The 26,870-nt window shown below is 40.1% G+C and overlaps 1 protein-coding gene and 1 long non-coding RNA gene across 3 annotated transcripts in view; one reads left to right on the top strand and one right to left on the bottom strand.

Annotated features, from left to right (window-relative positions):
- LOC122466605 overlaps positions 1 to 26,870 on the bottom strand; it is a 164,234-nt gene that overhangs the window by 19,543 nt on the left and 117,821 nt on the right. The window contains exons 3-4 of the long non-coding RNA XR_006292248.1: positions 5,130 to 5,218; positions 3,927 to 4,040 (exon numbers count right to left, since the gene is read on the bottom strand). This is a non-coding gene — a long non-coding RNA (uncharacterized LOC122466605). The remainder of the gene's footprint in view (positions 1 to 3,926; positions 4,041 to 5,129; positions 5,219 to 26,870) is intronic.
- Positions 1 to 26,870, top strand: part of PDZRN3 (PDZ domain containing ring finger 3) — a 198,240-nt gene that overhangs the window by 136,139 nt on the left and 35,231 nt on the right. Inside the window, exon 1 of one of the 2 annotated variants that reach the window (XM_007067175.4) lies at positions 14,163 to 14,450. The exons of the other annotated variant lie outside the window; for it this stretch is intronic. Coding sequence (XP_007067237.1) covers positions 14,382 to 14,450 — 69 coding nt within the window. The 5' untranslated portion in view covers positions 14,163 to 14,381. Of the gene's footprint in view, positions 1 to 14,162; positions 14,451 to 26,870 lie in introns of those variants that run through there. 2 annotated transcript variants of the gene reach the window in all.

The following is a 26,870-nucleotide window of genomic DNA, read 5'->3' as shown; positions in this document are numbered from 1 at the left end:
GATAAGCACAGAAGCATCTCTGACCCCACCTTTAGAGAGGTGGGGTCCACAGAACATGGGGAATTGACCCTCATACCCAACTCCCATGTGAAGCTGAACTGGTTCTGCTGGCCAGGGTTTTCTCGCGCATAGAGGGAAATTGGTTTCAGATGTGAATACTAGCATGTCTCGGATTACATCCTGATGAATATTTAAATGGGTTGGATCTGGAAAATCTGAAGTGTCTTCCACACCTACTGATGTTATTAGGAGTTGAGGGCATTCCACCCGACACATTAGTTTAATAAGATTCTGTATAATTATAGGGTTGTAAACAAAACAAATATATAATAAAACATTGCTGCAATCCCAAATCCTTACGGTTCCCTATGAGTACATTTGATGGTTTATATAATTAAATCTAGTCAGATTTTACAACAATTAGAAACACCGAGTTTGATTACATTCAATATAAACCTCAGCAGAGCAAAGCGATATGTAATAATTGTTTAAAAAAAAAATCCAGTATTGCTAAAGATGGCATTTAGAAAATAATAAATATCAAAATATTTATTGATGAAAACATATTTGACCTAATAAAAACAGTATTTTTGAATGTAACCTCTCTTTATGGCTAATTTTCCACCAGGACGTGTTTTCCCTTTTATTTATTTCCTTAGTGAACACTGGTGGTATCATGCCACCATGACCAAAGTGACAGCCTTTTGTCTCTGTTGGATTAATCAGTGTGTTCTTTGATCCATAACATATGCTCCCCGTAGAAATTTAAAGTCAACATATTCAACATTTGTGGTCTGGCGGTTCAGTCTCTGATGTTAACCTAGCTGATGGACAGTTTATGTATTTGAATGTTTTTTGATTAAGCCTCTCATTCACACACAATAGGTCATATTCAAAGCGTACAATGTGTGTGCAGGGTTATATATTTGGATTAACATCTGAAAATATCTATGTACTTTATCTGGATAGGAAGACCCAGAGAGGCCATCCATTGTTGTTAGAACACCAGGGTTTTAAAAGACCTCTGTGTTTATCTATGTGTGCATACGTTTTCTTACACACGCAGTGTCTCAGGCACAGGGTTTCTGCAGCATTGGCAAGTGAAGCTTGTCCTCACGGAAGAGAATAGAGGCAAACCTAGTGATCCTAGGGGTCTGCCAAAGGCAATGAAAGATGTCTCTTGCCTCTAACTACTCCGTCTGACTCACTGCAGCCTCTGGACAGCATGAGTAATGACCCTAGGAACAACACCAATGGGGTTTCCAAACCATTTCAGGGGCAGAGCATAAGTTACTACAGATTCTCTGCTAAAACTTGTGCTTTGGTGGCCCGTGGGTTTTGGGGGGAGAAGCCAAGAGAGACCTGCTGTACAGCCCCTGAAGAGGGGGTCCACGGGAAGAAGAAATGTCAGATAGAAGAAAGTAGCACTCCTTCCTTCTCTCCTCCTCCCCCCAACACCAGCAGGGATGCAGGTGCACCTGCTCCCTTCCCCATTTGGGCACGGAGGCGAACATGGGTTAAACTTACACTTTTCACTGTGGAAAATATTTAATGGATTGAAAATTTGATTTCCTAACGCAGCACGTTGAAAACGGCAGAAAAGCTGTGGCAGCGGAAGCTGGATAGAGGGAAAACACTTTGGGAATGAGAGCTGGAAGCCCATTTTTCTTTTTAAGTGTATCATTAAGGTCATTAATGATATTCAAACAATTTAATTATTGTTGCAATGAGCAGTATTATGCATGTGGCCATGATTTATAGCTCAGCTGCCCCTTTGCTGAACATACTGCCGTAAAGCACAATGTAATATACTGTGTATAGAGAGAGATGAATTGCAAGTGTAAAATGAAATTAACAGTCCTCAGCAACTCGGGGTGAGATCTGACTGCTGTTGAAGTCAGTGTTAAATTCCCATTGACTTAGTAGGGCAGGATCAAGCCCTAATTCCACCCTTCGTTGCACACATGCACGTCACAGTGAGTGAAAGATGTGCATGGAAAACTGGATCCAAACAGAATACAGGCATTGTAGATGGACACAGTCATTTTTTAAACATGCTGCCTTTTCCGTTCAAAACTGATAAGCAGTAATGAGCCAAATGTCAGCTGTTCCCGTAGACTTTAGGCTAGAGGCAAGTCTACTGGGTGCCAGAGAAAACCAGCAGATTGAAATGTAAGAGAAAAGCTGTATTATCAGTCCTTAAAGATTATTTTTCTTGTGGGACTCAGATTTTTGAAGAAGTGGACCTCGATTGCAACCTACAAGGTAAAATGAACTCATCCAGGCCTGCTTATGACAGGGTTTTATTAAATTGCATATTCATTTGTAAAAAGAAAAGGAGTACTTGTGGCACCTTAGAGACTCTCACGAAAGCTTATGCTCAAATAAATTGGTTAGTCTCTAAGGTGCCACAAGTACTCCTTTTCTTTTTGCGAATACAAACTAACACGGCTGTTACTCTGAAACCTGTCAATATTCATTTGTGTGTGTGAAATTAAAAGTGGGATTGTTTTACAGAACGTTACCTGCATGTTTCTTTTATTTGACAATGTAGAGCTCAATGTGATTAACAACATGGCTGCTCGTAGCAAAAAGAAAAATAATTGTTTTTTCAATATACAAGCTCCCTTAATAATTCAGAAATCAATATGCATCCTCAGAGAATTTTCCCCAGCAGTGGATTATAGAATTCAGGGTGGCCTGCCTTCATTTCCCTATGAATGTGAAGCTGTTGAGACCTTGGTTAGCCAGGAATTTTAAAAAAAAATGTTTAACTATAAGCAGTGGGATTGAAATCATAGCTTCCAGTGCCCTAATATGAATATTAATAAGAAGCCAGGCCATGAAGTTCCTTGCTGAGTTTGACAGTTTAAAGGATCAGTTAGTTAATTAGAAGATAACATGGCACATTGCATCCCTTGGCTCTGTCCTGCCTTCTGTCTCCTCTTTTCATTTTCTTTTTTGACATGTTAGATTACATCATTACTTGTAGTTTCACTTGTTAGCCACACCATGAAATGAGAATATTTTAAGCTTTAATTATCCGTGATTTCTTCCCTTTTCTGCTAAGACCTGACTTAACACAAAATTCAGAAGGAAGCACAGAAAAATTTGAGATTCAAAGGCCCATGAATATCATCAGCTTGATAGTTTGTAACATATCAAACTCTGCATTTGAACAGTAAAAAAAATGTTTTTAAACAGCACAGAAAACTGGGTTGATCATCATAACAGCAACTGAGTTTAAATATAAAGTTGACCCTTCCTCTCTTTTATGCAATCATTACAGATTTTTCCATGGGTCTTTCTATTGTGCATTTTCCAGTAATCTAAAGAGCTCTTCCTCACTGCCCATTAAATGAGCCTGCCTCTTCACATGTTCAGATACAATATGGTACATTTATTGTCCAGTACTATGCTCAGAAAATATCCAGGTTATTCAATTTCATTTTGGCAGAGTTGAACAAAAAAAACATTTGAATACACAATGTTCTATCATAGAGTGACAATCTCAGTTCAAGGGTCGTGCAGGGGAAACTGTATGAATTAATGGACAATGGGTATTAAAATCTCCTCAAAACACGACCATATTTCTTAAAAACTTTTGCTGCAACGTCTGATTCCCAAAAGTTAGACAATCTGCAACTTACAAATGTTTTAACAAACAGAAAAAATTAGAAGTATAGAAGTTATAACCAGATTGTAACAGCTCTAACTTATTCTGAAAGGTCCAATCAGGCCATCACAGTTTTCCACTGACATTAACTGAACGTGGATTTGGACTAATACCTTGGATCTAAAACCATATTTTGCAATTATCAAACTATTCATTCCTATATGTCTCACAAATGGATCGCAGCTATCTATCTTATGTTTTTCATAGTATCTATGATCAGAATGCAGAGAAGATAACGTATGTTACTAACCTCATACTGGTCTTGAAAACAGCCTGTTTCCAAAAATGGGGATCTCAAAACAAAACCACGAGTAAAGAGTTCAGCTGTAAGGTGTCTATGAAAGTCTCTGGCTGTAGAATAGTACTGCAAATGACGAGACCAAGGATTAGGGGATAGGAAAGATAACAGAACTATTCATTCATAAGCAATTTTTAGTGCTCACCGGCATAGCGTCTGATTGCCTATGTACTTTCACATTTCTCCTATCAATAGTTATGCAATATTTTTGTATTCAGTTCAAATCTTGCCAATCAATACTGGCTATCAAAATATGTTTGTGGAAGGGTTGGGAAATTGCCTAGAAAACGTACCTACATAATAAACCTACCTAGTAAGCTAATACAATAGGCTGGTGAGGTAATTTATTCTTTTTCTTTCAGGTAAATATATTAACCGACATATTGATTCTCTGTGCTTCACAAACACACCACACTGCTAATAACAAATGGACAATGGAGAAATAGTTACTGCAGAAGTACAAGACTCAGCTGGATAACGTCAACAGTAAAGAGAATAATGTTATATCAGCTCAGAAACCTGGAATTCTGTTTTCAAAGTGATCTAGTTAGGAAGGAAGAGTGTACCTGCTATGTTAACAAGAATTATTGCATTAGATTATCATCTGTTTCATTGTTATCACCACATGAATATTGATTTCATAATGAACCATGAAAGGGTGTGGTACAATTGCAGTTTCATATACTGATACGATTATACCATAAATACAATAGAGGGAGACCAAATGCAACATTTGTATTGATGTTGCTATATTTTACACAAATGATGGAAAATTGTGACTGCAAAAGAAAGATTAATAAAAAGTTAGCTGTCTTCTTTCTTAGAGAGAATGGATGGTCTTGTGGTTGAGGTACTGGCATAGACCTTAAAAGTTCTGGGTTCAATTCCCAACTCTGCCACAGACTTCGGAACAGTCACTTAATCCCTCTGTGCCTCAGTTACCCATCTGTAAAACAGGCATAATGTTTCCTTTCTCCCAGTATGTCTGTCTTATCTACTTAGATTATAAGCTTTCTGAAGCAGAGATTGTCTCGTATTGTGTGTTTGTACAGCACCTAGCACAAAATTGTGCCATGTTGGGGTGTTCGTGCACTACTTTAATGCAACAGAGTATGTTAAAGGGAAATACAAATTCCCAAATTGCAAAGATAGTACCTTGCTCTTACAGTTTCTGTTGCACTAAGAGGCCTTGCTCCACTCTCATTAAATCCCACTCCGTCTTCTGAATCTTCTTCTCGGGGTTTCTGGAAGAGAATTAGAAAGCAGATTAATCACTGATCAATAATGTCTAGAAATGAATATAAAAATATATGTATAGTAACAATGTTTATTTCCTATTGGCCACTATTTACCATTAATTCTTTAATTGCATCGAATCTCCACACTCACACATAGCTTCACCTGCTGTTGAAAAATGCTACTAATAGAAAGCCTAATGAACACTAGACTGTTTATTTTGCCCTGTATTTAAATAGATTGGGAGGAAGTTGACAGTTATAGAGTCATATAGAAATGGCTCAAAAATCTTTACATAAATATAATAGCTAAAACACATAGCCATTTAAAGTTGTCATACAGTATCAACTGGCTGTGGCTTTTTATTATTAAGCACTCTTGGGCTGACCCTAAGGGGAGTTCCCCTTAAAGACATTAGGGTCAAAGAGTAGAAGCATTTGGACACAGTTACATGGATTTTACACCTTTGTATCTTCCTGACATTACTGTTTTGCTTCACAAACTGGCTAATATCAGATAGAACCTATTGGGTTCCATTCTAAATCACTTCAATTTTCTTTATCCCTTGGCTACGGTCATATGATCATGATCTAACGCTATCATAGGTTGTGATCTACGATTTTACTTGCTCATCTGTATTAGGGTGAACTTTATTAGCTTTTAGGCACACGTCTATCAGTTTTAAAGATTAAGTATTATGTCAATAATTCTTACGCAGGGTGGAAGTACGCTGAATCATTTTGTTTGCCCTCAGATGGTTAAAAGAATATTATTGCCTTTCCTGAAAACATTTTTATTTTAAAATGAACCATCATTCATAACAGTCTTTGCTTACCACCACCAGCAGCTCTCCAAAGTGATATTTCATAGAAAAAGCACAATGGGATTAGATGGTCTGTAAGTAATTTCAGACTTGATAGCACATGAACCTTATAGGTACAAGTGAATTACTTAAGTTTGACTTTGCAGTGCTGCTCTTTCATAATTTGCTTTCCTTTGCTGAGCCGTTTTTAAATGTCTTTAATTTTCTTTTTAAAATTATTATTACTCTGTGAGAATAAGACGCAGAGCCTGATTACCATTCACTTCCTCCACCAAACCCCCAGATTGGTATGTTGTGTACATTCAGACGTTTCTTTCATTTTAAAGAGACAAGGAGAGCGAGGTAATATCTTTTATTGGACCATCTTCTGTTGGTGAGAGAGACAAGCACCAACAGAAGTTGGTCCAATAAAGATATTACCTCACCCACCTCACCTCTGTAATATCTTGGGTCCAACACTCTTTCATTTTAAGGCAGTTATATCACCAGCAGAAATTATGGGCTCAGTTTTGACTCTATTCTGTTCTAGTGGCAAAAAAGGAAATTAAAGCTGACTTTCACAGGTAGCTGAGGTTTCCCACAGTGTGGGACAGCCAATGTAGAGCTGGTCTAGATGGGGTTCAATGCTGGACTTGGCCTGGAAGAACATTGGGCTGATGCCGCTAGCACTTGAGCTAAAGATAAATCTTTTTAAAGCTTTATCTGTCTTCAGATCCGTGATGCCTACAGAACGATAGCTAAGCAGGTAGCAGATTCATACTTTAGTTGTATTATGCAAAGTGTGTTCCTTTTACTCTAAGCTCCTCTTCCCCTTCCTTGATAGCCGCCTCCCAAATATACTTGTCTGTTTCACCCACTTCTCACATCTTGTCATAAATCTAGATTGTAAAGTCTCTGGTACAGGGATCATCTTTTTAGGTGTCTGTACTTCACCAAGTACAATAGGTCCCCAACCCTTCATTGGGATCTCTATGTGCCACTCTAAATTTCCATTAAAAAAGGTACGTCTTTAGTAGGAGTAGGCCTTTCATGCTCTATGAGACAACCATTAGTATTCTAGTTCTCTTCGCTATAAGGCAGTGATGGCATATTATCCAGCAATTTACATTACCGTGTCATCATTGACAGAAATGACTGAGCTGTTGCAACACAATTCTCTTTGCTCTTCAGCCTTAGAAACAATCAAGCTGCTTCTCAGGGTTATTTTTAGTACAATAATCTGTTCATATACTATTGCCGTACTGTTTCAGCAATGGGAGCGAAATGTGACTATCTAAGGGACTTTAGACTCCTTCGCATCGCTCTGAGGACAGGATTGTTCCTTTGATGGTTTAAATAATAAGACAACATATCATTACACTTATTTTAAAATGAAGCACTGGGTCTTTTTCAGAGGAGCGAGGTGAGGAAAATCAGGGCTCAACAGCTCCAACATTAACTTACAGGGGTAAGGCCAGCACCATTCTATATTTGCTTTCAAAGTCCTTATCTTTTGGTATGAAGTTTACATATTTTGGCTCCAGTCCTCATGGGCAGGTGGCTGTACCCAGATGCAAGAAATTACAGGATTAAGGTCTTTCTGTGTTTGTATTCAGAATATATATATTTGTTTTAATTGTAGCACTTACACAATGGCATGGGAAAGATACTGGCTTGCTTTCAAATTCTCAAAAGCCAACAAAAGACTTTTAAAAGGGACATTTTTTTAAAATAAGATCCACCATAATTAAATGTATTATTAAGAATCAATCACTTAGGGTACTTATCAGAGGGTCAGAGTGTTGAAAATTCACTTTGAAATAGACCCACTGAACATGAATTCTGATTGAATTCACTCTCAACACACAGGCACTACCGTGCTGATGGAGCTGGCCCCTTGACTACACTTTGAAGCATACTGGCTACATTTTTAAAATTTCAGATTTTTTTTTAAGTGCTATAGTCTGGGAAAAAAACAGTTTTCTTTCTCACTCCTTGTAGTCATCCTTACTCCTTTCAAATTGCGCATGAATGGAAGATTTATTAAAAGGTGGCAGCTGTTCTCTTCCCTTGTCTTTGTTTCATTTGAGTCTTGAAAATTTTTAAAATTAAGGAAACTAATTAGATTGTTGATATATTAGGCAAAAATGGTTCCACCACATCCTACTTAAGTGGGAATTACTTGTTTAAACAGAATCTGATAAGTATATATACAGTAATATAGATCTTAAATGGCTCTTACGCACTCAAAAATGCATTAAAAGTACAGTGGCACAGTTGCAAAGTCAAGCACTCAGAAGTTAGGAATGCTGGAATTAAGGCTCTGTAGGGGAGCGTGCTCTTTTGGCATCATATTGATACCCACACGGCCATCAGCAGCGTTAAAACCTTTAGATACACTGCATAGACTCTTCCACGTGAGTTAGCAGAGTAACTGACAGCAGTAGTAGGTTGTCATCCTCTATGTGGACCAGCACTAGTGGAGGATGGGACATTTTGCTAGCTATTTGCTGATATCAGAGGAAGGGTCAGACTCAGGAAGCTAAAGTTCCATTCCAGGCTCTGGAGGAGCATCTGCTCTAGTGGACACAGCCCCTTCGCCTCCAACCCGTCTCTGATCCAATCCCATATCTTCCCCACATCCCATTCTTGTCCCAGTCCCATTCTCCTCACCTAGCCAGTCCTAGTCTCCGCTGCTTAGGCTTCTCATCCCCAGCCCAGTCTCCTTGCCCAGCCATTCCCAGTTCCCTCTACACTCACCCACAGCTTCTCATCCAGTCTCAGTCTCCTCACTCACACAGCCACTGGCTTTTGGTCTCTGCACCCCCATTTCCCTCTCTGGCTTCCCATTGCAGTCTCTTTGCCAGCCGGCGCTAGTCTCCTCTCCCAGCTCTCAATCTTCTTCTCCAGCCAGTCCCCCCACTCCAACTCCCAGTCTTCCCCCCACTTCCAAACTCCTTGTTCCAATCTACTGCTTCCCCCACCACAAATCTTGTTCCTGCCCCTCTGCATTCAGTTCAGGCAGTTCCTCTTCCATGCTGCCTCAGCTCAGCAGAGGGAGTCACTGACAGGAGAGAATGTCTCCCTGCTTGCATTTGCAGTGCCTGGACTCAGACTCAGCACTACCTGGAGCAGCTGGGAACTGCGATTGCAGGGAAAATCCTGCTCAGTCCCCTAGCCCCAGCTGGAGCCTAGTTTGCGTTGACAGAATCTCCAGGGAATTAAGCTGCAAAAATCTAGCGAGTCTCTGTTGAGCATCTGCACACTGCAGGTTTTCAAAGGCTTATAATAAAACTTTGCTGAATTTGGACAGATTTTCACTGGGACAGCAAAACACATTTCAAGTCCCTGTTCGAAAGAATGGGGGTGCTAGAGCTTCTCAAAGAACAGGATGCTAAGGTGTTTTTTTTTTAATCAAAACAATGCACAAAATTTATTTGTCCCTAGACTCATTCTCAGAAATAACTGAACTATTTTAGCTATAATTTTCCTAAAGATTCAGCCTGAGGCAGAGTACACACCGAGTATTTCAGCTCAAACGGTTAAAGTTTAGCAAAGTTATAAGCAGGGTCTTACAGTCAGAAGTGTCGGGAATGTTTCACAATAGGCTGCACTACCAGCCCCGCCTAGAACAACGACCGGGTAATATGAAGTAGGTTCAGATAATGGAAAATATCTGCATTTAGATCAACATTTTTGCTTGAATATCAGGCGTACTTACCAGAGCTCACAGCCCAGCCAGCTTTACCTATTAAACTATACTGTTTGCTGCTGAGCAGCATGATTAATCTCTGTTAGCCAGGGACCTGGGAGCCCTGTTTTATCTGAGATCTCTGCTAGTCAATTGAACAGCACGATGCTGTGCTGAAGTTACTCTCCTGGCCTACTTTCTGAACTATTCTTTTTCCCATGCTCTTGTATTCTAATGCAGACGGGTCACCAGGGCATTTGTTGCATCTGATTCGATATCAGCATAGTCCATTGTACCAGTATGGAAAAATAGTAGGATGATACTTTGCTATGGGGATTGCAGCTGGAACATATCAAGCAATAAACTAACTTTTGGTTCCTTCATCTCCCCCTCCCCTCGCCCTTCTTCTTCCATTTCTGATCACACAAAATTGCTGAAAATTTTCTCAAGGTGACAATTGAAATGTAACTTTTAAAGAGCAACTGGTGTTTAAGGAGACACTGTTAACCTTGTCAGGAGCCAGCATTTACATTCCATAAAGGAAGATACATCTTATGCAATATCTCTGAAATATGCAATATTAAATTGACCCTTACCTTAAAATAACTTGAATATATGTATTCAAAGCCAAATACTATACTTGTTACAGTACATTTACTCCTTGTTCTTTTAAGTCATTCAGGTTTATTATCTCTAGCATTTTCAGAAGGACATCAAATCCATACCTTTATACTAGATCACATATTTAAGTACCGGGTAATTTAGGGCCAGATCTGGGTGTATCTCACTTAATCATTTCCCTGCCATTGCAGAGGCCTCGAGCACTAGGGCACCTCAGTCCCTCCTATTCTCTGCCTGTGGCACATAATAATCTAGTCTCTTGAGGGCTGTAATGCTTTCATCTAACTGGGTTTAGTGTGTAGGTGCTGGGTGGTGTTGATGGCCTGTGGTGTACAAAAGGTCAGACTAGATGATCTGGTGGTCCTTTCTGGCCTTAAATTCTATGACTAGATCCAAAGCCCATTGAAGTCAACTGAACTCTTTGCATTGGGCTTTCTGTTAGCCCCACATTACTCCAATGTAGATAAACACATCTAAGCTGGGACATTCTGTATCGTTCCTCAACGTGGTAGGCACATAACAAGACCCAAGGACACAGAATATCTTGAAATGCTGTGATCCCAGAAGTTCAATCACCACCCTATGCAGAAGTTACTCAAAGTATCTGTTAAAGAAAACAAATCACAGCCTTCTAATCTCATTCCAAGGGCCTTATTCAGGAAAGCATCCCTGTCACAGTCATGGGGCTCATTGCATCTCTCTCTGTCTCCTTTCTGACTTCTCTGAGTGTATATCCTCAGGTGTTCAGCAGCTATTGGAAAGTGTGCTCCCCTCTTTCCCTAGTTGGGTAGGCTCTGCTACTAAGACAGACCCCACAGGTGAAATGTCTATCCCTATATATAGTACGGAAACACCAGGCTAGTGACAGTATTAAGAACTACTGAAGTGCACCATGTAGTTATGATAGGAAAAAGGAATAGGGATTTGTCACCATCCCAGTTCAGGAAAGCACTTAAACACATGCTTAATTTTAACTTGACCTCAATGAAGGTACGTCTGAGTACTTCAGGCCCTGTAACTCGAGCGCTTGGAAGACTCAGAGTATGTCAGCTTAGCAACTAGACACCTGTGGCTGGCCCCTGACAGTTGACTTGAGCTCGCAAGGCTCAGGCTATTTCCCTGCTGTGTAGACGTCTAGGCTTGGGCTGGAGCCTGGGCTCTAGGACCCTATGAGTTGGGAGGGCTCCAGTCCAAACCTGGACGTCTACACAGCAGGGTAACAGCCCTGCAGCCTGAGCCCCGCGAACCCGAATCAGACGGTATGGGCCAGCCATGGGCTTTTCTTTGCTGTGTAGACGTACCCTTAAGAAATATCGTAAATTCAAAGACAGAAGACCATGGCCCATTTGAAACAAAGCAGAGGCTTCATGGTTCTAGAGTCTCTGCTTAGTGATCAGAGAATCTGTTTTAGGTGGATGCTCTAGATAATTTCAAAGATCTCGTTAGCAGTGTTATTGTAGCTGTGTTGGTCCCAGAATATTAGAGAGACAAGTTAGGTGAGGTGATATCTTTTTTTGGACCAACTTCTGTTGGTGAGAAACACAAGAGAACATACGAATATAAGAATGGCCGTACTGGGTCAGAACAATGGTCCGTCTAGCCTAATGTCCTGTCTTCTGACAGCGACTGGTGCCAGATGCTTCAGAGGGAATGAACAGGACAGTTTATTGAGTGATCCATCCTGTCATCCAGTCCCAGGTTCTGCCAGTCAGAGGTTTAGGGACACCCAGAGCATGGGGTTGCATCTCTGACCATCTTGGCTATATCTTCGATGAACTTATCTAATTATTTTTTGAATACATTTATACTTTTGGCTTTCATAACATCCCCTGACAGCGAGTTCCATTGGTGACTATGTGGTGTGTGCAGAATTACTTCCTTATATTTGTTTTAAGCCTGTTGCCTATTAATTTCATTGGGTGACCTCTGATTCTTGTGTTATGTGATGGGGTAAATAACAGTTCCCTATTAGCTTTCTCCACACCAGTCATGATGTTGTAGAGCTCTCTCATATCCCCATTTAGTCGTCTCTTTTCTAAACTGAACAGCACCAGTCTTTTTAATCTCTCCTCACGTGGAAGCTGTTTCATCCCCCTCATCACATTTGTTGCCCTTCTCTGTACTTTTTTCAATTCCAATATATTTTTTGAGATGGAGCAACCAGAACGTACCATGCAATATTCAAGGTGGGAGCGTACCATGAATTTATATAGTGGTATGATGATATTTTCTGTCATATCAATCTATCCATCCCTTTTCTAGTGGTTCCTAATATTGTTAGCTTTTTAGACTGCTACTGCACATTGAGCAGGTGTTTTCAGAAAACTATCCACGATAAATCCAAGATCTCTGTCTTGAGTGGTAACTGCTAATTTTGACCCAATCATTTTGTATGTATAGTTGGGATTATGTTTTCCAATATGTATTACTTTGCATTTATCAAAATTGAATATCATCTGCAATTTTGTTGCTCTATCACCCAGTTTTGTGAGATCTCCCTGTAACTCTTTGCAGTCAGCTGTGGACTTAAGAGCTCTGTGTAAGGTCGAAAGCTTGTCTCTGTCATTAGCAGAAGTTGGCCCAATAAAAAATATAACCTCACCCACATTTTCTTTCAAAGATCTTGAAATCAAATAATTTAAATATGAATTATAGGTCTCTCTAAAAATTGTGGGAAAATCTCACTATCTGCTCTGCAGTGTCACTCTTATCCACAGGGTAGGTTTCAGTTGCATAATCTGCACTTGATCCCTGCACAAATTCACAGAGTCATCCACAGAAGCCCTGCACATGCTGAGTGAGTGCATATCCAAGTTAGAGACCCACAATAAGAGATCCAATACATCCACCTTTAAACACTGGCATCAGAGTGGTTCTATTTTCCTGCTTGATTGGATGGCCCATCCCCTTAACTCCGTTATAACATAATAAAAGACAACTTGCAACTGGTAAATGCTAATCACTTTTTTGGGTAATTATCCATTCAGGGACAGAATACTTGATCCAGATTCATTGTGCTAGTTAATTCAGTGATATAGGCTCTAGAGTATCTCTCACAAAGCTGTGAAATATACATATAGCTGACTGCTTAAATGATTCTCCTAGTTAGTTTGGCAGATCTTTTGTTTGCTATCATTATATAGATATGCAATGTTTAATATACATAGATGCACACAAAAATGATATAGCTATAGATATACCCCAAACACACTTTATATTTCATCATCTCAATATCGGGTAACATTGCCTAATGAGAGCAAGGAGCCATGTTCCAATTGTTGCAGCTACTAAATCTAAAACATTTAAATTGAACCGTTAAAATGCAAACATGCCCTTTTTTCCAAATACCAACGTATTCTCCCTACCTTTTTAAGGGAGTGCCTTTTTGTTGTGTGTTTGTACAGCACCAAGCGCAGTGGGGTCCTAGTCCATGACTGCAGCTAATAGATGCAATTGCAGTATAAATAATAACAGAGGACATGACTTGTCCACATTTAATGCTGAACGTAAGAGTTTTGCACTGTCAGATTCATTTCATTGTGACTTACATTTAAAATGTATTTGTATTCCACTTAAATATGCTAAGAATTATCCTGAGGGACCGTAGTAAAATGTAGTCATGTTTATTTGTAATTGCTACAAAATGGTTTACAAAATTGTTAGTGTCTTTTATTATGCCCTGCTACTGAAGCACTTGCTTGTTAATTAGAGAAATTTCAGCTGTCATAGCCGGCAATTATAGCTTCTGTATCACTGTCTGTTATGAATAGTCAATGAGAACTGATTAATATGCATGAGTAGCAGTATATAGCGTGTGCATTGGACCACAGTACAGCAGCTTGACTAAAGCAGTAGAGGGAGTGTTGTGTACTGTGAGTGAAGGAGGGAAAGCACGAAAGAAACAGGCATAGTTGCTTTCCAACAGTCAGTGTAATACCAATGTGAATTGTTTCAGTCCAGCTGACTCACCTAGGATATCTGTGTGCATGCTTGATAACAAATATTTCTGTGGCTGTGCTGGTGCATAAGGAAGACTTTCTCTGACACTTAATTAAATATGGGATGCAGTTTGTGCACTCTACAGAAGCAAGAAGAGCAGTACAAATTACTGTATGAAGTTTGTCAGGTAATGTCACTGGATTTCATTTCTAAGACCAAATGTTCTCATCTAGCCTAGCAACAATTGTTGTTGTTATTGTAGGAAGAAAGGAATGGCGAGAGTCTGGCTTGCACTATTGGAAATTAAAGGGTTTGTCACCTTTTTTGATGCCTGTGTAATTTTGACTCCGTTTTTGTGATATGCCTTCCCAACTGTGCTTGTGGAAGATCAAATATTTAAATTCAGGTGGGTACACTATCAAACTTGCTTTAAATCTTTGTGTCACAAACCAGTGTCCAGAGTCATTTTCTCCAGCATATGCTAAGTAAAATGTCTCAAGAAGGGTCATAGCTTGGTCATGCACTCTTTGAACAAGTTAAGAAAGACATCTGCGATGATTGATGCTTAGAAAGGTTTTGTCTCTTTTTACAAATAGTTACAAGATACTTATTTTCTGTGGAACATATGTATTTACTTCTGACTTCAGCTTTTAAAGTAACTGTTCATACCAGTACTTTAAATCAAGTTTATGTTTAACTCTTGCGGTTTCTGCTCCCCTGTGTGTGGAAATGTATCAGCTGGCAGAAAACCAGAAGTATGGCTCTAAATTTCTTTCAAAATTATTTTTCGTATCAAATTTCAGATGAGGTTAAGACCATTAATGTTGTACTCACCCCTATTTTAAAATAAGTGCAACTTCTAATTTCCCTACTCAGAGTTTTGTCTGAATTGTATATATGTCTGAAACATGCTACTTTGACTGCCCAACTAAAATGTTCTTTGGGTTGGAAGTGCAGGTTTGCATTATGTAAAATGTTGGAAGGGTACTGTAGTGGATATTTACTTATTTTCAACCTCAAAAACAAAAATATGAAAATACCTTGTAATTGTTTTAACATCTGAAAAATGTGACTTTTTGATACTATGCCAAAATTGCATCAAATACTTAAGTACTTGGACATTTTAATAATAGGAATTTTCAGTTAATAACGCCTTTTAAGAACATGCAACAATCACAAACGACCACAAACAGTATAGAATCAGTTGACATATAAGATGTAGTTTTCTACACTCATCAGCAGAGGGTGTTGAGTATCATTACAAAAGCGGTACAGAGCAAAATCATGTGGCCTTTGTTATGGTGCTACCTAGATTTGATCACAAGACATATTGATGTCCTTCACAACACTGGGAATAAACTGTGTCCTGTATGCTCTGCAAGCAGGGAAGTGACTCAGTTTTAAACACAGTTTTTATCTAATTCTGTGTATCCCCGATAAGGGCAATGTTGCTTGGTGGAAAAAACACTTTGTTAAAACAAACAGAAGACTATGGTTACTGTCATTTTTATTTATCCCAGCTCACTCCCCCTTATTAAGCTGCTGCTATGCATGTCACAATGGGAAGAATTTTCAGGCAAGATAACAAGATTTCTTGAACATCATTCCCCATTGAGAACTAGCTTCTGATGGTGCCTACGACAGCAGGCTTGATGCTGATATTGTTTGTGTGAACCCTTCTGTTAATATCAGGCGGTGTCTGTCCTAATAGTTAGCCCACAGTGTCGCCAAGTTTTCACGCAGTCTGGATTTGATGACTATCAATGCGTTGCATAGTCAGAAGTGCAACAAGCAGAACAAACTGAGACTGCAGCAAATTATGAATATTTTTAACTGTTTATGCAGCTTGCAAAATATTGTTAGATATCAGGAAGAGACAGTCTTTGCAACATACTGACATCATTTACCAGATACAGGTCCCCTTTTTGCAATCACTTAAAGCATATGCTTAAGTTTAGTCACAGGGAGCAGTCCCGGTTGATGTCAGTCAGACTACTTGCATGCCTAATGTTAAGCATGAGTTGAGGTGTTTGCAGGATCTGGAGCCCAAGTGCTAAATTAGGGCACGAGCCTGCTAGGTACGGAGGCCCTGTTTCAGCAAGGCATTTAAACATGTCCCATTGCAGCCATGCTCAGCTTTAAGCATATGCTTAAATGCTTTGCCCAACCGGGACCTGAATGCCGTCAACTTCTATAGGCTGTTCAGCATTCTGCAGAATTACGTCCTTTAATGTACTAGACTTCTATTTTATTTATATAAGGAAGCAGTAATCATGTGTTTATACACGTTTTTGTGCATAATTAGTTTAGAGACCAAAAGACTGTGCTACTATGTTTTTTATTTAAGACAAGACAATCAGGTTTTTTTATGCACGTTATTTTCTGTTATACCTTGACAAAAGCACATTTCCTACATGTTCTAGGACAGTGAGGTTAACTTTATATTTAGGAAATGTATTTAGCAAGATATTGGTTACTAAAACGCACCCTTTTACTTATCTCTGATAATCAATCAGCCAGATTTAGCAGCTAGTGAGCCATGCAGAATCACTTTAATTTCAAATAAAATGTAAACGCTTATTAATAATATGGCTCTTGCCATAGCTTTTTACTTTATAACATTCATGTAAGTCTAGTATAATGAAGCTATACTTTTGCTACTTACATTGAAACTAAAGGAAACATTTTTTTTAAAAAAAGCCTGTCTGATAAAGTTTGCATAATTCAGTTTTATGAAATACTAAGTATTAGTATAAATAAATCCTCTTAACCTTATTTTTTAAAATTTCAGCACTGTGGCATGCAGGAATTCAGAAAACACTAGCAGAATTAATAATAGTACATAACTGCACTTTCTCTATGAGACCAAGAGCTTTAATATGGCTGGGAAATTAATGCTTCAATAAATTACAATTCCAGAAGGTCCAATACGTCTGGCTTTGTAAGTCCTCATAACGGGGAAAACAAAGAGGATCAAATATACCAGGGCTCAGGCTTTATCCCTTCCTTATCCACAGATAATTCAAAGAGATCCTCTTCATTAAGGGCTTTGGCACATTGCCTACAATTTCTTTTTGGGCCGCTGTGAGCTTAATGATGCAGAACAATGGTCTTCCCTCTTGTTGAACACATACCTTATTGTACCTTTAATCACATAATAAAAAACAAATTAAGACACCTAGTGATTAAAGTGCATTGTAGATGTTGTGCATATCAATGCTTTGGGTTATGAATTTAAAGTGGACTGTGGCAACTTAAAATCTCAATGATCTAGAATGGCAGTTGTCGCTGGAGGCAGCTAAGCTTGTAGTAAGCAACCAGTACCTGATTCGTTCTAGTCCTCTAATACCCATAAGAGCAAACTGTGCTCAGTCCACTATATACATAAGTCCTGGCACTTCCAAAGTACTTCTACACCTGCAATGGTTTAATTATCATCTGCAGCACCTAAGATAAAGAATTATCTTCTATTTGATTTTGTCTTCCTGGCCGAATGATGTTTTTCAGTACTATCATGGGGTGGTGGGGGAGAGGAGTAGCTTTGTGCCATGGGGTATAATCAGAAAGCTCTTTTTTAGACCATTTTTCTCACTCAACACCTTCAGCTCCCATTGAAGCTAATAGTAAGATAAAACCCGAAGCAAATACTGCTGAAGAAACATTATAGAAGTACGTTGTCTGAGGTGGATCTTTTTATATTTCTAACCTGACATTAAAAGACTAAGCCCCCAGCTGAAGAAAGCACTTAAGTGCATGCATAACTTTTAAGCACATGCTTAAGTCCTATTAACTTCAATGGGACTAAAGCACTTGCTGAAGTTCTTTCGTGAATAGGGGTAAATGTTTCAGATATAGGAATACCCACTCTTTCAGCTCTAAGTCACAAGTTTAAATCCGGTGGCAGTGGCTGAAAGCTCTTCCCACATGATTAGCTGTTCCCACTATGATTCTGTGTGATAAGTTGTTTGTTCCATGTGGAATGCATTGGTGGAGCTCACTCCAATGCCTGAAAGGGACAGGTGTCCATATCACACAAGGCACCCATCACAGTTGACATTCCCAGCTGAGAGATCCAGGCTTGAATGAGCCTAGAGACTGTACTCTTCGTCTCACCAATCTGGGATGTCCCTCTGGAGCAGAGCTGAGATACATTGGTAGGGTGCAAGCTTGCATTGCCACTGCCTTATTGTATTTGATCTGGAGTCAAAAGATTTTCCGCTACCATGGATGTGGAGCTGGCATCTTTCACAAGCACTGAAGTTCCCATATAAATAAATAATTGACATAATGACCTTTTTGTGTCTGAATAAAACAAACAGAAAGCTCCGTTCTTGGCCTCACACGCCACTGATAGAAGTAAAAACCATAGTATTCGAATTGGATTTGTGCTTTAAACTAGAATTCGCTGCTAAGTGACCAGTGCTATATGAACACTAAGGTCAATGTACAAATTCCTGTGACAATGAGAAAATCATAGTGATCAGGAACTCACTATTGCTCTATTTTATTGGCAACTTACAACAACAAATTTACAGCAGCAGTGAAGAGTCACTTCTTTCTCCATGCTTAAAATACAAAACAGTTATGCAAAGTAGTTATAAAGGAATAAATTATTCAGACAAATGTCTTTTTTCTATTAGAATCCCACATATTCTCATATACTTGTAGTTGCTACAATGAGGCAAGTTTAACTAATGAGCCATAAAGAAAGACCCTGATTCAGGTAAACACTTAAGCCTGTGCTTAAGTCAATTTGACTTCAAGCTTAAAGTCAAACCCATGCTTACACTTTCTGAATAGTGATGCTTCCCTAAATTGGGGCCCAAAGGTGAATTGGTAAAATAAGTATATAAACATCAAAACTTTAAAAAAATAATGTAAAAGGTTGATTAGGGGAACACAGAAAACTGCCTCTAATTGTATTCTGAGTGTACCCTAGCATTTAATTAGGCAGACAATAGGCAATTAGGCTAGATTTCAGTAGTTTTCAAAGTTTAGCTTCAAATTGATGTAAACCATATTAAACTGACCTACTTGAGATATGTTCCCTGATCAAAAAATTATCCTGAGCAGACACTGTCCATACAGATTTCAACTGAGATTCAGAACTAAGAGTAGCATTGAAGTTAATGGTAGTTAAGTGACAGAATATAAACTTGACCTCAATAACAATGGTGAACTGATCACACTTACTTCAAAGTAGGCGTGTGTTTGCTTAAACAAGATGTTAATTCCAAGGGCTTTGTTCTAGGCAGTTTTCTACTGCTGAATTAGTTCAGCTGTAGGAAAGAAAGAAAGGGGAAAAAAAAGAAAAACTCCGCTTGACAGACTGTAGACCCGTAATCTTCAGAAAACTGCCCTTTAATGATTGTGGCGCCTGTCTGTGGCTCAGAAGTCCCCTTTCTTAATTAGACATTTACCAGAAACTGGCAATTGAAATTTTCCTCTTCACTTGACGATGAATAATGCAGTGCCTCTGTTAGAATCTCTGAGGAAAATACTCTTTATTCCATGCTGGAGGAATATTTTGGTTGTTAAAGCAACATAAACACAAAGCAATATGAAATAAACAAAATGCCGTATGGTCACTTGTGACACAAATGGATACCATGACCTACTGTGCAGCTGAAATATCTTATTGTTCCTCGCTTACTCTTCGTGCTGTTCCCCTTTACTTCAAACAACAAAAAATGCTGACCCGGCACAGCTTTGTTTGGACAGTCGGGTTTGTTTTTTTTTAAAATGATCAGTGATTGAAATATGATGGGTTTTGCAGGGCTTTACACTTATACATCTGTTTAATGCTGCCAAGCAGGTGGCGAGGAGTTGCAAGGGATGAGGCACGAGGGACAATCACTCAGCGCTTTACTGTCACATGTCAGACATGGGCAGGCACAAAGGAAACCTATGGAACAATGAAAAAGTGCAGGTTTAATCATTGTGTTTTGTTGTGTTCATTAATAATGAAATGAAAGGTCCTGGTTTGCTTTCAGTAGCACAAGAGAACGTTGGTATATCCTGGGATTGATTCAATAGAAGGCTAGTTGGGGAAATGCAAATAAGAGGGTCCCCATTCAGACTCTCTGAACTGGTTAGCCAGTCGAGGACTGTGAAAGGGAAAGGGGGACTGGAAAATATATGGGTCCGTTAAATGGCACTACAGCGTACTGTAAACACTATTACTGGAATCCGAGCCTCCATGCTGATGCAATATTTGTTGAGCTAAACAACAAGAAGTCATCTGTTATTTGGTCAACAAAAAACTATTAGACCAATGTTTTCTCACCAGTCTCAGAGAAATGCTGATTCTCTAGTGGAATGTTTGAGGGACCAGGGTCCAAATTCTCCATTTGCTTAAAACTCCAATACTGTTCTCAAACTGGTTTCATTGGAATTTCTCTGGATTTTCACTGGGGTGAAAACTTACCTGTGTTGAGTAGTACCTTACTTCTCAAGTGGTCTGACTGGGAATACTAGAGAGGTCAGGTGCTGCATAGCACGAGTGATAATGGCAGGATCAGACCACAAACAGAATTTGGCCTTTGACTTGTTGACTTTGATGGACTTGTGCCCACTCATACCAGTGGTGAATTAGATCCTACGTGTCATACAATGTTATCTCAGAAGAACTGAATGCCCATACATCAGATGCTCACTGCATTGATTTTGATGCCAGTCAGCAAGCCGTTCTGAGTTTGACAAATTTACTGCCACACAATCCAGTAGCCCTTGCTCTTTGTAGTGGGCGGTAGCTGTGCCCATATGATTGTCATAAATTGCAAGCCCTAAGAAAAGGTGGGGGAGAGAAAGGGGTATTTCCCTTCCCCACACTGCAAGTTACAGTTCACCAAAATGAAGTTACTTTTCCTAATTAACATAGTAATTAACATCACCCCCTTTGTCATGAAATGCTGAAAAATAATAAGTGCAGCATGGAGTGAAAGGACTGAATGAGGCAGTAGCAGGTGTCCTATTTGGAATCATAGCCTCAGTACATTCTAAGACCATTGGTTTGTTGTTGTTATTAACCTGAAAGCAGCAAACTATACGAGAGTCCGAAGTGTCCACCCTATAGACATAGGGTGACTAGGTGTCCAATTTTCGACCGGAACACCCGGTTGAAAAGGGATCCTCCTGCACCCCAAACCCCTCATCCCCAGCCCCACCCCAGAGCCTGCACCCCCAGCCGGAGCCCTCACCGCCCCCCACCCCATACCCCAACCTCCCGCCCCAGCTCTGAACCCCCTCCCGCCTTCCAAACCCCTCGGTCCTAGCCTGGAGCACCTTCCTACACCCCATGTCCCATACCAGAGTCTGCACCCACAGCCAGAGCCCTCACACACCCCAACCCCTTCCCCCAGCCCAGAGCCCCATCCTGCACTCTGAACTCCTCAGCCCCAGCACGGAGCCCCCTCCTGCATGCCAAATCCCTCATCCCCGGCCCCACAGCAGAGCCCACACTCCCAGCCGGGAGCCCTCACCCCGCCCCCCGCACACCAACTACCAGCCTGGAGTCCCCTCCCGCACCTTGAACCCATCATTTCTGGCCCCACCCCAGAAGCCACATCCCCAGCCAGAGCCCCCTTCCACACCCCAAATCCCTGTCTCAGCCTGGAGTCCTCTTCCATACTCCGAACCCCTCAGCCCCAGCCTGGAGCCCCCTCCTACACCCCAAACCCCTCATCCCTAGTCCCACTCCAGAGCCCACACCCCGAGCCGGAGCCCTCACCCCCTCTCGCATCCCAACCCACTGCCTCAGCCTGGAGCCCCCTCCCAGACTCTGAACTCATTTCTGGCCCCACCCCAGAGCCCGCAGCCCTCACCCCCTCCCACATCCCAGCCTGGTGAAAATGAGCGAGTGAGTGAGGGTGGGGAGAGCAAGTGACAGAGGGAGGGGGGGTGGAGTGAGTGGGGGTGGGGCCTTGGAGAAGGAGCGGGGCAAGGGTGGTCGGATTTGTGCAAGTAGAAAGTTGGCAACCCTATATAGATGTCTTCTGTTGAAGGAGTAGGCCCACTTGTAAGAGGAACGTCTAGGTGTCGTGTTGGAGCCGTAGCAGCTCCTGCATTCCCAGGTTGCAGCCATAGCCAAGAACATTTTTCCATTCATCTGATGACAACTTTCCCTCTCAGATGTAGATTTCTCAATAGTTGTCCATAGCTGCTCCAGCCCTTCCCTGCCTCATTGAAACCCGTCCTATGGCCATGGATCAGTAGTACAATGGGGAAGAAAGGCAGAGGAGTGAGAAGGGGAAGAGGAGAGCAACAGATGGGACAGCCAAGGGGGATTGAGGAGATGGAGAAAGGGAGAGTGACAGCTGAGGAAGGAGAATGTGGTGCATTAGAATGGGTAGAGGGGAAGCATGGTCGTATGCTCAAAGCACTACACTGTGTCTCCCGAGTTCAATTGTCAGCTTCACCAGACCCCCTGTGTAACTTTGGGCAAGTTGCTTCATCTCTATGCCTTGATTCCTAATCTCTAGAGGACTACCTTGGTCTATTGGACTGTAAGTTGTTCAGGGCACGGACTCTCTACCCCGTTGTTTTGCACTGCACCTAGCACAATGGCAGGCCAGTCTCAGTTGGGGGTTCCAGGTGCTACTGAAATAGAAATTATTATTGTAATAAGAACTGGTCTACACACAAACTTGCACTGGTGTAGCTAAAGGTTAAACAAGTTTTCCAGACCAATGCGACTGTGTGTGTGGATGCTCTTACATTGATTTAGATTGCCCCTGGATTTATCTAGCTGTTTTGCTAAATCAGTGCAACCTTACACCCTGACTTTAACTGCTAAAACTTCTAATGTTACTTACTATTATTGCAATAAAGTTGTGCCAGCAGGACAAAAAGAAGAGATGGCTCAGGGAAGAGACACACCACTGACTCAGACACCTCCCTTTGTAATGATCCTTTGTTACAGGACCCTGTGTTTTAAAGCTACTCCTGTATTAAAGCTCTGGTCTTCTAACTATACCTAGTAAAGTCATTTATAAAATCCCCTTCAGAAAAAGCACCTTGCACACAATTCTTGCCTCTTGCACTGTGTAGTTGGGATGGAGCAGTGCATTACAACATAACATCATTAGAAACGCATGCTGAGAAAGATGACTTTACAGTGCCTATCATCTGCAGCACACATGGGCAGCTCTTCTGGGGAGTTAAAGAAATTGGGTTAATTGCCATTGCTAAATTCTGTTAGTGAGCAATTCATGCTAATTTATGGCTGCCATTTGTATCTCACACATAAATATAATTGATTGGCTTCCTCGAGGTCATGCTCAGTAAAATGATAGAAAGATTCATTAAAGAGAAGGGCCTGTAAACTTATATCTATGTTTTATATGGACCAGTCAGTTATTAACTTTTTAAGCAGATATTTTTTAAGGTTGATAGAATAAGCAGTTATTTTCTTCTCCCATTTCAGATGATAAACGTGCTACACAAAAACAAAAGGTCTGAGGATCAATAGTTTGAAAAGCACTCAGCATTGAAGTCAATGGTAAAACTCCCATTTGAGCAGTGTGACACCAATCCTGAGCCTGAGAATACCACCAAAAAGTGTATGTCCGATATGCTATGACAGTACTTATGCTGTATTGTTACTAATTAACACACTGAAATATCAACAGAGTTAAACTTACCCCCAAGATTTTCCTTTTGGAAGCTAAATATTTTAGAGAACAAATGGATTCTGTCTTAAGTAAAGAATTTTCCTTTAGTCTTAACTTTTTTGTTATGAGTGGCTCACAGGGAAAAAGGGAAATGCACGCACATGGAAACAGTCTATTATGAAACAATATGATTCTTCTTTTTTAAAAAGAGAAAGTCTGTCCATACGAGTGAAATAAAAGGAGGATTAGACTGAGCTGCAAGAAGAATTAACCTATATTTTGAACCTTCTTTCTCCAATGCCTGAGGAGAAGGAGGTTTAGAAATAGGCTTTTTTGCTGTTCCACTTTCTATAACATCTAAAGTTGTGCTGCTTTTTCTTAAAATGCAGGCTTCTTAAGAACTTGCTAAAGAAGTGTATCAGACCATAAAGAGTGTTTTAAATGAGATACAGACATCGCTAGGCTAAAAAAAACTAGCATTTCTGTAGTGCGTTTCCCAAGGATTTGCATGGTTTTCTACAAAGAAAAGCTTCTTACTCATTCTTAAGCAAAAAAGTTTTCCTCTGTGACATTTGTGAATTATAGAATAACCAACAAGCCATATAATGTAGACAAATGTTTACTATTCATGACACTAAACTAATGTAAAAGCAACCCAATCTGACAGACAGCTGGGAAAATAACCATTTTCTTTCCATACATTACAGATTTTACTGTAGCTGAAACAATATAGTATTTTTCACTTGTCTTTTGATGTTTTGTTTAGTCTATAGCCAAAAACTAACTTTGCAACTAATAAATACTAGATATAAAAGAAGTATTAAAATACTAATCAAGAAACATTTATGCTCAGAAACATGCTCTGCTTCTCAATATTTTTGTAATTCACTAACACTAATGGCCACATCTATGCATAGTGCAAATTCCTCTTACCAAAATGGGTGACGCACTGTAATGTACCCTCAAGACCCTGATAAAAGTTCCCAACATTACCTAAGTGGCTGCCAGTTATCCCTCTCTCCTTGGCCAGAAAAGCTAAACACCCAGAGGGTTTTTACACGGTTACATTTATCTAATAATTTAAATTCTTACACAATGGCTATTGGCAAATTAATCAATAATAATATTGTATATTATACTAAAAATTCTTCCCTCTCAAAAGTTGTTTTACAACAAATTAGAGCCATCTTCTACCGTCTTGATACGGAGTGCACCTCTCATTGACAACTTCTGTAAGAATTATGGCCCAGATCCTCAGCTGGTGAAAATTAGAGTAGCTATATTGACTTCATTGGAGTTACACCAGTTTTCACCAGGTGAGGATCTGTCCATGTATGTGTATCTCAGTGATGAGAGAGACAAGGTGGGTGAGATAATAGCTTTTGTTGGACCAACTTCTGTTGGTGGAAGAGAGACGTTTTTGAACTGCACAGAGCTCTTCTTCAGATCTGGAAAAGGTAAACAGAGTATCACAGCTAAATACAAGGTGGAACAGATTATAACTGGTTAACACATGTTGCATGATATTTGATGGAGACCACATTCTGACAGAAATCTTTCCAGAACCCCCTTTTCTGGCCTTCAAACAATCCCCCAGCCTTGCCAAGCTTATAATCAGAAGCAAGCTCCTCACAGACCAGGACACATCAACTCAATTCAACACCAGAACCTGTCAGAAAAAACAGATGCAAAACCTGCAGACATATCTCCACTGCTATAATGATCAATACCCCCCACAACACACCTTTCAAGATCCATGGGCACTACACAACACGTTGTGTACCTCCATCTAGTGTATCAGATGGCCCAACAACAACTCTGTGGGTGAAACGAGACACTCTTGGATGAACTCACACAGAAAAATGATAAAAGACAAAAATACCATATCACCTGTGGATGAACACTTTTCACAGAATGATCACTCCATATCTGACCTCTCAATCCTCAAACTCAAAGGAAACCTGAACATCATCTTCGAAAGATGAGGCTGGGAACTTATATTCATAACTCTGCTAGATTTAATACACTGGGTTTATGTAATTTGTAATCCACTAACCCTCCTTTTTTTAATCCCATGACTGCAGAGGTGTTAAGGGCCCACTTCATTTTAAGTGGTCTCAGTTGTAATTGTTTGATGATAGCCAATTTGGGTTCCAGTGTTGAGTGGTAGATGACAACAAGGAGTGTACAGTTGGTGGGGGGAATCTGTATTGAAGCAGGTTTTCTTGGAGATTTGGGTGGCTTGTTCCTTAATGCAATATACTTTTCTGGTGGAGTGTCCTTGTTGGGTGAAGGTGATTTTAAATGTGTTAATCATGATGGAAGCTCTGTCCTACATGTTGCAAATTCTTTACAAATTATTAAAGCTACCAACATCTTCCCCGATTTCCCCTCCTTTGTATCAGACTCCTTCTTTTTCTCTTTGTTTTGTGTCAAACCCATCCATTTTGCCCCATCTTCTGTCCATCCACCACTGAAGCAAGCCAAAGCTTCAGTGGACAGTAGATTTGGAACCATTTGGGACCTACCAAGGCCATACTGAGACAGGGTGGACATTGTTATTTCCTTCTCTCTCTTGTGCTACCCAAGTCCTGCCGCCTTTTTAATAGGCATCATAAATATCTTCACAAATCATCATATTATACCAATTCAAGTTCACATTCCCTGCCTTGCTTAGTCTATTTTCTAGAAGCATCATCTGATGCCCAATGCGCTATACTACAGTTCAGCTTCTGCTCCACAACATTTGGTTATGTTCCCAGCCTATAATAGCATACTGTCATCTTTTCCTTTTACTAACTTCTATTTCCTTTACTCTTTATTTCTTGGGAATAAAAATTAATGAAAGCCACATGACTGAGATGTCAGTTTAACACGTCATTTCCACTCACTTGGTTCAAGGGACTTTCCATCTGGATTTGTGTCTTGGCCTCCCTTTTTTTTTCTCCTTATTTTATCATCTTTCTTCCCTTTTCTGGATTAAAAACATATATCAT

This window comes from Chelonia mydas, chromosome 7 (genome assembly GCF_015237465.2).
Source record: "Chelonia mydas isolate rCheMyd1 chromosome 7, rCheMyd1.pri.v2, whole genome shotgun sequence".
In the NCBI taxonomy this organism is placed as follows: domain Eukaryota; kingdom Metazoa; phylum Chordata; order Testudines; family Cheloniidae; genus Chelonia; species Chelonia mydas.
Note: the sequence above shows the minus strand (reverse complement) of the source record. Positions and strands in the feature narration are given on the sequence as shown.